This window comes from Alexandromys fortis, unplaced genomic scaffold, assembly GCF_014885135.2.
Source record: "Alexandromys fortis isolate MF-2015 unplaced genomic scaffold, M_Fortis_MF-2015_v1.1 scaffold_0, whole genome shotgun sequence".
Taxonomy (NCBI): Eukaryota; Metazoa; Chordata; class Mammalia; order Rodentia; family Cricetidae; genus Alexandromys; species Alexandromys fortis.
In genome coordinates, this window is record NW_026067949.1 from 43820106 (window position 1) to 43832210 (window position 12105).

Genomic DNA, 12105 nt, shown 5'->3' on the forward strand with positions numbered 1-12105 from the left:
AAAAAAAAAAAAAAAAAAAAAAAGAAAGAAAAGAAAAGAAAAAGTGACTAAGACCAGATCTTTCCGGTTTGAAGTCCAGTCTTTAGCTCCCTGCTTGATTGTCTGACCCAGTGACTGTTGACCCTGGTGACACAGTTTTGACTCATGATTACAAGCTCTCCAGGTGAGCCTAAGCCATAGGCTATTTGAGATTGATTGATAGAGTATTTCAGTTGCTTCTATTCCAAAGTTGAAATAATAGCATTCATATCATCTGAAAATTGAATGAAATATCCTCTCTTTATAAAGTTCTAGTTCAGTACCAGGCAGATAGGCAAGAAGTCACATCTCTCATTTTCAAAGGGTGGTTTTCGTATAAGATGCTATTGTCTGTGGCTGTACATGGGCATTTGGGTGCTGCTGGGGTCTGGACCTGACCTTGTAAACTCTCCTTTACTTGGCAAGAGGGAAGCACTCCTGTGATCGCCCTGCCGGTTTCCTGGGTTAAAAAGACATCCACTGGAGTCTTGAGTGATCTTATTTACAGTCTTCTAGTCCCAGTGACAGAAAGCTTGTTTGATAGCAGCTTTCCCAATGTTGTGCCTGTTTAACAGGAAAAGACAATCACCATCAAGGTTCCCATGGTGATGGGGCTCAGGTGAATGGCATACAGCCAGAAGAAATCAGTCGGCTGAGGGAAGAGGTGGAAGAGCTAAGAAGTCAGCAGGGGCTCTTACAAAGCCAGCTAGCCGAAAAGGACTCTTTGATAGAAAATTTGGTGAGTAGATGTTGAAAAAGAGGTGTAAATAAGATCAAGATCTCATCGTCTTGTTTGCTTTTGGGTTTATGTGTTTGTTTTGTTTTGAGACAGAGCTCACTGTGGAGCTCTGACTGGTCTGGAACTCATTATACAGGCCAGGCCGGCCTCGAACTCGCAGATATCCTGAGAGCTAGATTGAAAATTACATACCACCATTCCAAGCCCTGTTCTTATTTTTACAGTCTCAGCCATCGCAGGTGATCTTGAATTCCTGATCCTTCTGCCTTCACCTTCCAAGGGCTGGAATCACAGATGTGTGTCTCCAAGCCTGGCTTGATGCTTCTAAACTCACTGTGTAGGCCATGTTAGCCTTGAGTTCACAGAGCTCTTCCTGCCTCTGCCTCCTGGGTGCTGAGATTAAAATGAGGGCCACTGCACAAGCTCATTTACTTTGGAGCCCTGCCTTTCCTGGAACCCCTTCTTCTGCTAGGATTAAAGGCTTGCTTTTTTTTCTTTCTTAAGTGATGGGGATTATTTCTTTAAAAATGATGGTGTGGTTTAGAGACTGTGTGTGTGTGTGTGTGTGTTCAGGCAAGGGCACTCAAGCCTCGGGGTGGAGGTCAAAGGACAGTTTTCAGGCTTTGATTCTCTCCTTTGACTGTAGGTCTCAGGAGTCAAAGTCTTATCGTCAGGCTCGATGACAATACCTTTGCATGCTGAGCCATCTCACGGACTTCTCACACTTAAAACGAAATAGCTTTTTCTAATGAGGAAGGAGTTCAGGAAATATCTGTTTTTATGCTTTTACCCCTTACTACTTCGGGTACTTGTTTAGATGTAATGACTCACTTGTTGTAAGTGTAACCTCTGAAGCTGAGGGAAGCTATAGACAGTCAGTCAGCAAGCGCTGTGTTGAAATAGAATCTTACATAAAAGAATTAAAATCTTCATGTGAAATCTTTTGGTGAGCTTCTGTAAGACTTGGCTGTGTGTTTGTCTGCTTTGGCTTTCCTTTCTCTTCAGATCTAACTTATTTCACAGTTTGTTCCTCTGCTAATTGTAGAAATCTTCACAAGTGTCTGCTGGGAATGAACAGGCATCAGCAGCAGCTTCACCCAGAGATTCCGAGCAAGTCGTAGAATTAAAACAGGTAATTTTCTAGCTTGAGCCTAGTTCTGTTTTGTTTCAGTTCCAGTAGAGTAAAACCCTGCAGTTCTATTGTTCTAGAACTCTATTGCCAAGAGTAATAAAATTTGGTAATTAAGACAGCTTTGAAAATCCAGAAGGTGTGTTTACCTTGACAGTAATGTTGTTTCGTCTTTTATTGGTTGGTTTTAAATTTCTTACATTTATTTATTTTGTGCTATAAATGTGTGCACATGCACATCTGGAAGTCAGGACAGCTTGAAGGAGTTGGTTCTCTCCCTCTACCACGAGGATCCTAGGCTTGGTTTCAGGAAGTCAGCTGGCTAACCCAGCTTCTCGTCTGAGTTTCCTTCTTTGCTCCCGCTTTTCTGTTCTTTCTTTCTTTCTTTCTTTCTTTCTGTCTGTCTGTCTGTCTGTCTGTCTGTCTGTCTGTCTGTCTGTCTGTGTTATAAAGGAATGCATGCTTATTTGGAAAGAGAAATGACCAGAAGTCAGGCTGTGCTGCTGTGCTGCCCACTGTCTCTTCCACTGGTCAGCTGGCCTCGCTCGCAGATAGAGCTGCCTGAGAGGGGCAACCTGAGGTGCCTTATGTCACCAGCATCTCACACTTCTCAGTGCTTACATTATGTGTACCAATGTTTTGCCTGCATAAATGCATGAGCGTGAACGTATATGCGCCACATACATGCAGTGTTCACAGAGGCCCAAAGAAGGCATCCAATCCCCTGGAACTGGAGCTGCCATGTGGGTGCTGGGAGCCAATCTCAAATGCTCTGCAAGAACAGCAAGTGCTCTCAGCTATGAGCCACCTCTCCAATTACTCAGACCTTATCTAAAAGCTGACCTTCTCTTCAAATCAGTTGTCATTTATAGTCTTTAGGTCTCCAGCAGTTGTTCACAATATTGCTTGTGTAGGCAAGGTAAATGTACTATTTTGGTTTTACTGAGTTTGCCAATACTAAAATATTAAATTAGAACAAATTAAGTTATTACTATGTCACTTTACTTTGGAAATTCCAAATAAAAAGTTTAGTTATGCTTCCCAATGAAACTTTGATAGAATTTTTTTTTTTAATTGCCTTTTACAAAGCCACAGAGAAACCCTGTCTCAAAAAACCAAAAAAAAAAAAAAATTGCCTTTTAGTTTTTTTACTTTCCCCAGTTTTCTTTTGTAAGTGTGTGCGTGCCTGCATGCATAAGTATGTATGTGCAGTGGCTTTTGGGTTTAGTTGTTGTTTTAAGGCAGGGTCTCTCTATGTAGCCATGACTGTCCTATAGCTCACTATTTAGACCAGGCTGGCCTCAAGCTCACAGATCCTCCTGCCTTTTCCTCCCAAGTGCTGGAATTAAAGGTGTATACCATCATGCCCAGCAAATATACAATTTTTTTAAATGATAGCTGTGTAGGGTTTTATAGCAACATAGGGATTTTTGTTTTGTTTTTTGCTTGTTTGTTTTGTTTTTTGGGGGGTTCGAGACAGGGTTTTGATGTAGCCCTTGAACCTGTTCTAGAACGAGCTCTTGTGGACCAGACTGGCCTCGAATGCAGAGATCCACCCACCTCTGCCCCCCAAGTGCTGGGATTAAAGGCGTGTGCCACCACTGCCTGGCTTAGCAACATAGGGTTTTAATTATTATATTTTACAAAATGCTGCATAGGAGCAGGGGAGATGAGTCAGTAGGTAAAATGTTTGCTACACAAGCATGAGAGCTTGAGTTTGAATCCCCAGCACCCACTTAAGAGAAAAGCAGGCATGGTGACACGTGCCTGTAGGACGGGAATCCTAGCTAGGGGGATGGCCAGTCTAGCCAAAACACAAAACAGCATGACAGCATGCTCCAGGTTCAGTGAGAGACTGTCAGAAAATAAAGTGGAGAGCAATTACAGAAGAGGTGTGTGTGTGCATGATAGGCATAGGAGGCAGAACAGAAGATGATCACTAGTCACGTGCTGGAGCTCAGCAGCAGACACATCTCCAGACTCTGCCCCGTGGCCTGAGGAGCATGGAGCACCACTGTATGGGAGCTACCATTTTAATTGCTTCTCTAGCATTGTACTTGGGTGGAGGAGGGCAATAAACATTAGAAAGTTAAACATAAACTCTAATTTCTTGCCTCATTTTCATGGTAGCACTGCTGCTGTCATGTTTGGTGGCCCCTACCCTAGAGCTGTCCAGCTCTGCAGTTGCGAATGCTAAGTCTGTAGGCTTCCGCCAGGAGTAGTGGGACCCATGAGCACTGGCAGGGATCTGATGGCTCTCTCACGAATAGACTGTGAACCAGCCCTCAGTGTTTAAGCCCCACTTTCACTGTTCTTCTAAGGGCACCAGGAGACGACAGATTCCTTGTAAATCAGGGGCCAACTTTGCTTTCTCTGTGGTCAGCCTAGCTTTCTAGTTTCCCAGTGTATTTCCTTCTGAAATTCTCCAGGCTCATTTTCTGTCCTTATGCCTACCTGCCTGTCTGATTTCCTTTTTTCCCTTGTTCCTCCCTTTATGATTTTCTTTGAGGGGGTGGCATGGGGAGAACATACAGGGTCTCATAAAGCAACAGAGGTAAACGAATGTGTTTCATTTTCCATCTTTAACCTAACATAAAACTTGGACATCATCATTTTTTGAGGAGAGGGTCAAGGAAGGATTTTCCCTGTAAATGGGTGTTTTCTGTTTTGTCACAACTCTGCTCTTCTTATTCTCAGGAACTGACAGCGCTGAAGTCCCAGTTAAACTCACAGTCTCTGGAGATGACCAGACTCCAGGCAGAAAATCGTGAGCTGCTACAGAGAGCAGAAGCCTTGGTGAGTCATCTTTGTCTCTCTTCGGAAGGCAGGAAGATGAAGGCATTTGCTCTCTGACACAGCCTTTATGACCCAGTAGACAGAGACTTCAGGGTAGCCTCTCTCTCTCTCTCTCTCTCTCTCTCTCTCTCTCTCTCTCTCTCTCTCTCTCTCTCTCTCTCCCCCTCCCTCCCTCCTTCCCTCCCTCCCTCTTTTTCTTTTTGTTTTCTTTTTATTGCTGTACGGATTCATTAAGTTACTGAATGGTTTTACTGGTGTAGCAACCATTTCCATCACTTTTCATCCAAGCTGACAGCTTCCTTATTGCCATAAAATTATCAGAATTCCATGCACTTTACCAGAGTCAAACCACCACCCAACAAAGCCCCCACAAGTGCCTCATGTCTGTGGAGTACCCCCACAAGTATCTCCAGTGTCTGCCGAGTGGGTTGATTGCACCCACGTGTATAATCACTTATTTAAAGGACCCAACCCCCCCCTCCATCTTTTCTCCAGAACATACTTTCTCAATCTGGGTAGTCTGAAAATTCCAAGTCTTCATTTTTACATGATCATTTGTAATTTCTCTCTTCTCTTACATTCCATTCTTCTGTAAGCTGCAGAGACTGGACTGCACAGTGGTCCTTTGTTTAGGATGTCAGCTGTGTAAGGTTTCAGTTACTCACGTGTGCCCGGCATAATGATGGCTGAGCTAGATCCCAGCTGGGGCAGTGTTCAAGACACATTCCAACACAGGTGTGTGGACCAACAGACTGAACAGTCAGTTGATCTCCGTTCTCCCAGAATACTAGGTCACAATCCTGCCAAGTTCTTTGCTGCTCATAACAGGGATTTTTTTTTTTGGGGGGGGGGGTTCGAGACAGGGAGACAGGGTTTCTCTGTAGCTTTGGTGCCTGTCCTGGAACTAGCTCTTGTAGACCAGGCTGGCCTCGAACTCACAGAGATCCGCCTGCCTCTGCCTCCCGATTGCTGGGATTAAAGGCGTGCGCCACCACCGCCCTGCTTCAGGGATTATTTTTTATCTTTCCTCTAATTCTCAATAACTTACTTTCCATTTCTCTCTGTGACGTCACCAGAAGCATTTAGCTTTTATACTTCTACCAACAATCTCTAATGTATGTGCACAAAGCTAAAAATAATAAATCCTTTTCAGAATTGCCTTTACTGTTCATATTTCTATCAACAGTTCTTCGAAATGGCTTAGGCTTTGTCTGATGTGCATCCAAAACCCCATTCATTACCCTGTCCCAAAGCCACTTTCCCATTTCTAGGCATGTGTTTAATCAACACCCACTCTCTGGTATTTATGGAGAAAAGGTGGGCACTAAAATGTCTTGGTTCATACAACATTTAAAATGCTTGTATCTCACCAGCTAATGGCATTTGGGTGGGTTTAACACCTGGGGCGACAGTTGTGGACTCAGCCAGGATGTTACAGGTAAAGATTCAGGGCTGAGCCCTGATGCTAGTGCTTTGCTGGACTGACTGACCTTGACACTTGCCTTCCTTGTTCTCTGATCGGTTTAATGCCATCTGCGGTGGGACAGCTTGTCTGTCACAGACCACTTCATTGTTTTCGTATAAAAACACAAGGAGTTTTGTTTTCTGTCATTTGAAATAAAACTTCAAAACAGCAAGAAGATATACACACAGAATTTGTATCTTTTGTAGTTTAAAGAGACTTTTTTTTTTTTCAAACTTGTGTTTTCAGGCAAAGTCAGCCCCTGTTGAGGGAGAGAGTGAGAATGTGGCCACTGCTAAAACTACTGATGTAGAAGGAAGGCTGTCTGCCTTGCTGCAGGAGACAAAAGAATTAAAGGTTGGTTTTGGTAAACCTGCTACTTATCATACATAATATGAAATAAATTCTGGAAAACCTGGCTATCTCATTTCATGTCTGAGCCTCTTAGCCTTAGAAAGAAAACTGGAAACTAGGGTTTTGTCTTGTTTCCCAAGCTATGGTTTGTGTAGCCCCGACTGTCCTGGAACTCTCTCAGTGACAAGACTGCCCTTGAATGCAGAGATTCACCTGCCTCTGCCTCCCAAGTGCTGGGGTTAAAAGGTGTGTGCTGCCACCACGCAGCAGGTTTTCTTACCAACATCAATGTTTAGTCACACCAAAATGAAGGCAGCAAATTTGGGTAATACTAATACTGCAACATATAGCCAGACATGTTGGCGCACAGCCTTAATCCTACTTAGTACTGAGGCAGAGGACCGTGAGTTCCGGGCCAACCAGGCGTGCACGATGAGACTGTCTCAGAAAACAGAATGACATGCAGACTTCCGTAGGGCTGAGAAATGCTGGCAGACATGTCAGAATAGGTAACATGAAGAAAAGAATCGGGACATTCATAAATTTGAAAGAGAAAGATGAAATAGACTCTTTGGATTATGTTTAAGTTATTTATGTTGTGCTTTTATTTGAAACTATTCTTTCCATTTAATTCTCAGAATGAAATGGGACTTTTCTTTCCTTTGAGTTTTGGGTTCTAATTGTGGTGCCAGCCAGCTTCTATACAATGTTATCTCAGGGTTTGGGCGAGGATGGCTAAGGTTTGGACGTTCTACTTTGTTCATTGTGGCTTTCTTTGCTAAGTAGGCTGGCAGATTCCCTGGGTGTATGTTTTAAGACTTATGTACCTTCAGTTCCCACACCAAGCTTCAGGTTGATCAGTTGTCACATGCTAGTTACCCTCACCTTCCTGTGAGCAAACATCCTGAGAGAAGAACTCTGAGGGGCTGAGGTTCATCTTGGGTCGTGGTTCACATACCGCAGTCCATAACAGCTGGGAGTGCAGAGGCTCCTCACAGCGTGGTGACCAGAACGTGAGGTCGCCAAACATTAGCAGATCAGAGAATGACAGCTCCAGGCAGACCAGAAACAGATAGTCACCTTCAAGAGCCACCACTAGTGACCTGTATCTGCCACCTAAACCATCACCCACAATGATTTGTCATTGACAGAAACTATCGTGAGCTTTGGAAATGAGTACTGACTGTAGGTCACTGCTTGTCACTTTTCTTCTAGAATGAAATTAAAGCTCTGTCTGAGGAGAAAACTGCCATTAAAATGCAACTGGATTCATCTAACAGCACCATCGCCATCCTACAAATGGAGAAAGACAAGTTAGACATAGAAGTGACTGATTCTAAGAAAGAACAAGATGATCTCTTGGTACTGTTGGCTGATCAGGATCAGAAAATTCTGTCACTGAAGAGTAAACTCAAGATCCTCGGCCATCCAGTAAGCCTGAAATATTTCCACAAGGGTTCTGTGATTTGTAAAGTGTGTTTCTAAGTTTAATGCTTCATGGGAAAGTTGTGTCCTATGTTAGCCTTAGAAATGTGGGGTTGAGAACACAGTATTACCTGTTTTTTTCACTGTTCAGTGAGTTGGTCTGAGAAAAATCAAATTCTCTTTGCAGTATTTGAAGACCTTGAGCCTAGAAAATAGTTGATTTCATTGCTCCTCGGTGATAAGACCACCATCAGGGGTGGGTTCTATGATCATAATTTCACCACAGTGGGTTCAGACTCATAGATGGAAAAGTGTGGCCATTTATTGTTAAAGTTAACTGACCAGCATTACCCATTCATGTTAAAAATGACAGGGAGCCTGAGCATTATGAAGTCAAGGAAATCTGATCTACTATGACAGACTAGTAATATTAGTAATTAATATGTGTTAAACAGGCACATACTTATTTGTATGTATTATGTGTGTATATGAACAAATCTGTATTTTCCCCTTAGGTTGAAGAAGAAGATGAATCTGGAGACCAAGATGATGATGACGATGAAACTGATGATGGTGACAAGGACCAGGACATCTAGCTTAAACCCTAGGAGTGATAAAGATTATGTCATTAGTTTGAACAAGTCTTAAGACAGTGCTTTGGTTTGCCACCTCCACAAAAAAAAAAAAAAAAAAAAAAAAGAAAGAAAGAAAGATTTAAACCAGGCAGAAAGAATTCACTAATAAAAATTATTGTTTGTTTTTTAATATTGCTTCTCATGTGGGAAACTTTAAAACTCTAACCTCATGTGGAAGTTTTATTTATGTTCATCTGAACTCTCCCAAAATATAATTTGCAGAGAGCACCAGGCTCCAAAAATAGACCACTTGAAGGTGTATGGTGGGGTTCATTAGGCGTGGTGGCGATACAGTTGGCCTTTTGGTTCTCTGTTTGCTTTTCAGAACCTGTGGCTTCAGTCCTAACACATTTGATTTCATGTGTACTGAATGGGAACCAGTTATTTCTAAATCAGCATTCGAGTTCTCACCTTACTATTCCTTGTAAAGAAAGGACTCTACTTAAAGACAGTATGGCCTGGGCTCAGGGGTCGTGTGTGCTGCCCCCCCCCCCCCCCCAGTGTGCCTTTCAGAAGAGCAGGATGGGGCGGTTCAGAGGGAGTGTTTGCCATCAAAGGGCCACATCCTGCCTTCCGAGAGCATGGAGAGCTGTTCTGAGAAACTGCAACAGTGGATTAAAGCGGCTGCTTTTCTTTCTGTCTAAGCTCAAGATGGAAAACAGATTATAGTCAACAGTTCATACAGCTGGGATTTAGCATTGTTTGATTATCATAAAACATGTTCTTAGTTTTAAAAATACCCAAACTATGATTTATATAATTTATTGGCATTTTTGCTGAATAGGTGTAAGTCAGATAATAGATTTTTAAAAAGCAATGAAGCAATGTGTCAAAGTCTAATGTTTTCATAATAAAAATAGATATTATGTTCACTTAATCCCTGTCATGGTTCCCTTTGTTTCGGTGTAAATGAAGTATTTAGTTCCTCATAAGAAGTAAATGAAATGCTAAAGAGACGTCTTGGTCACTATCCTGTTGCTGTAAAGAGCCACCATAACCGAGGCCCCTCTTACAAAACAAAGTATTTAATTGGGAACTGGCTTAGAATTCGGGGAGCAGGGCAGCACACATGACACTAGAGCAGCAGATGGGGCTACGTCCTGATCCAGACCTCCTCCTAACCCTGTCTGTGGGGTCGCTCTCATTCACACCGCCACACTTCTCTCTGTCAGGAGCAGTCTTACCAGGGCTCTGTACAATTGAAAGGGACTAGTGGAGCAGTTGCTAGAGTGGAAGAGGCAATTTAGAGTGAAGTTAGGGTTTGTCTCCCAGCAGCACAGGGCTTTGATAGGAATTCATGGAGTCAACAAATGTAGAATTTTCTACCTGAGGGGGTAGGGGAAAAGGCACTCACAAACTCTCTTAATGATCTCCTTTTTCTCTAGTCTCTCTCTCTCTCTTTCCAGGCAGTATAAGAGTCAAAATGATTCTCAAGTGAATGATTATAGGTAAAAACAAGGTTTTCATCTCCCTCACTTGATAAACATTTTATGTATTACAGGTGAAAACAAACTATCCCAAGAATCCACATGCATTCATACCCAAGCAGCTCATTACAGATTAACTGTGTGAGCAAGCAAGGTGTTCTTGTCGGGTCCTTTATTGGCAGGCTGCATTTTGCAGTTACAAAGAAAGGACCAATTATTTTATTACGTATCTTAAGAAGGTAATCTTAGAAGGAATCTTAAAGAAATCACAAACCTAAACTTTTATATGTGAAAAAGAATCACTCAGCTCTACTTTAAGTCTTTAGGGTGCATATCCATTCATTAATAGTTTTTTATATCAGGAGATTGAGGACAGAAATGGGTATAAGGAATTGATTGTCACCTTTGGTCGTTAACCAAACCTAGCAAAGAGAGCACGTCAGCCAGTAATAATTGGGCTGCTTTGTTCTTGTTCCCTGACCTTAAAGAGTCCCGCATTCAACTATGTGCCTTTCTAAGACTTTAGGTTGTCTTCCTGGGTTTTCACTTCAGAGTTATTTAACAAAAACATCTGAGTCTAACTCTGTTATATTCAAAGCTTTGTTTCAGCTGTGATGAGCTCTGAGACCTGTGAGCACATCTGACATTAAGGTTAAAAGAATTGAAGTTAGCTGGACTCCTGGGACTCAATTGTTAGTCATTATCCATGCAATTCCTTAGGTGAGACTCGCAGGCCCTGGCTGTGAAATATACCCTTGTATTTATTTTTACTCATCAATACTCTATATAAGCTATCAGTATTGTTATCAAATTAAACAGTACAGCTCAGGGAGGGGTCATCTTGACAATCCACAGGTAAAAATGCCCATTAGAACAGGATGTTTCCGAGAGATAAACACACTATAATACAGGCAGTGGAGATCACCACCACATGTCCACCCACACCCTGCAACATACCAGAGAAACAGAGCTGCAGCAAACATGTAGAGGCACAGCAGAAGCAAAAGACATTCTGGGGTCTGCAGTCCCGTGGCCTTGCCTAAACAAGATTGGCTCATCACAGGATTCCCTTCTGCTGGCTGACACCTGGAACTTCAACTTGCTGCTCCTCTGGCATGGCCAACGGCAGGTTTTTCCCCCCCTCTTCTCATTTTTAATCGACCCTTGAGAATTCTATACAATGTGTTTCAGTCCTATTTACCTACCTCCCCTAACTCCATCAAGATCCACAGCTCCTTCTCTACCTGGCCAACTTTTCCACCCACCAAGTCCAGGACTAGACCATCTTCCTGACTATTGGGGGGCTCTCACTAGGCCATCATCCTGCTTGCTCTCTGTCTTCTGGCATCTCCCCCTTCCCAGCATCCTCTCTGCCCAGAAATCCTGCCTAGTTATTCCTTTCAGCCTTATATTAAACCAATCAGAGTGATGCATCATGGCATACAGAAGATTATTCCACAAGAGTGGGACCCTACCGAGCCCTTCACAACAACTGACCCTTCAGAGGGATGTTGACACTTTTTGGAAAGTTGGCAGTCTGATTGCTGAAACTGCCTTTATTCTCAAAGAGGTGCTGTCCTGTCGCGTCCACCCTTGTCCTGCAAAGAAAAATGCAACACCCTGAGCTCTCGCAGCAGTTTTCAGAACTTTATTCACAGTAATCTTTCTTCCCCTCTCTCTTTTACCTCTCCCCGGGCAAACCTCTCCCAGCCCTTAAGTAGGCATGGGCTGCCAACCCCGAACTGCCAGGTGGGCACTGCCCATAGGTTCACGCATATGCAGGCAGCTGATAATCATTGTGTGATCATAGCATAGGTCAGGCCGTAGCCATCTCAGGAGTTGATTATACATCTCCATCAGGTGTGACACCACGCAGCTCGCTACACTGTCCAGAGTCCCAGCTCACAGGTTAATGGGTTGTTGCTTATCTGGAATTATGCTGAGAGGAGAACAGATATGCATCATTTTGTTGCAACTAGATTAGAGCCTTGTGGTATTTTGAATAGAAATGACGACCATACGCTCATATATTTGAATGCTTGGTCGTCAGGCAGCGGCACTACTTGAGAGGTATGTGGAGGTGTGACCTTGTTAGAGGAAGTGTGTCACTGAGATGGGCT

General features: G+C 43.1%; 2 protein-coding genes across 8 annotated transcripts in view; one reads left to right on the forward strand and one right to left on the reverse strand.

Moving 5' to 3' along the window:
• The window catches only part of Uso1 (USO1 vesicle transport factor), a 116117-nt gene that overhangs the window by 56330 nt on the left and 47682 nt on the right, over window positions 1-12105 (forward strand). For 2 of the 7 annotated variants that reach the window (XM_050149915.1, XM_050149916.1), the window contains 6 exons: window positions 594-757; window positions 1803-1889; window positions 4584-4682; window positions 6394-6501; window positions 7714-7929; window positions 8439-9435. In XM_050149915.1, coding sequence (XP_050005872.1) covers window positions 594-757; window positions 1803-1889; window positions 4584-4682; window positions 6394-6501; window positions 7714-7929; window positions 8439-8519 — 755 coding nt within the window. In that variant the 3' untranslated portion in view covers window positions 8520-9435. Of the gene's footprint in view, window positions 1-593; window positions 758-1802; window positions 1890-4583; window positions 4683-6393; window positions 6502-7713; window positions 7930-8438; window positions 9436-12105 lie in introns of those variants that run through there. The other 5 variants (XM_050149918.1, XM_050149917.1, XM_050149919.1 and 2 more) reach the window with 5 other exon arrangements.
• Window positions 1-12105, reverse strand: part of Sdad1 (SDA1 domain containing 1) — a 114327-nt gene that overhangs the window by 13778 nt on the left and 88444 nt on the right. The window lies entirely within an intron of this gene.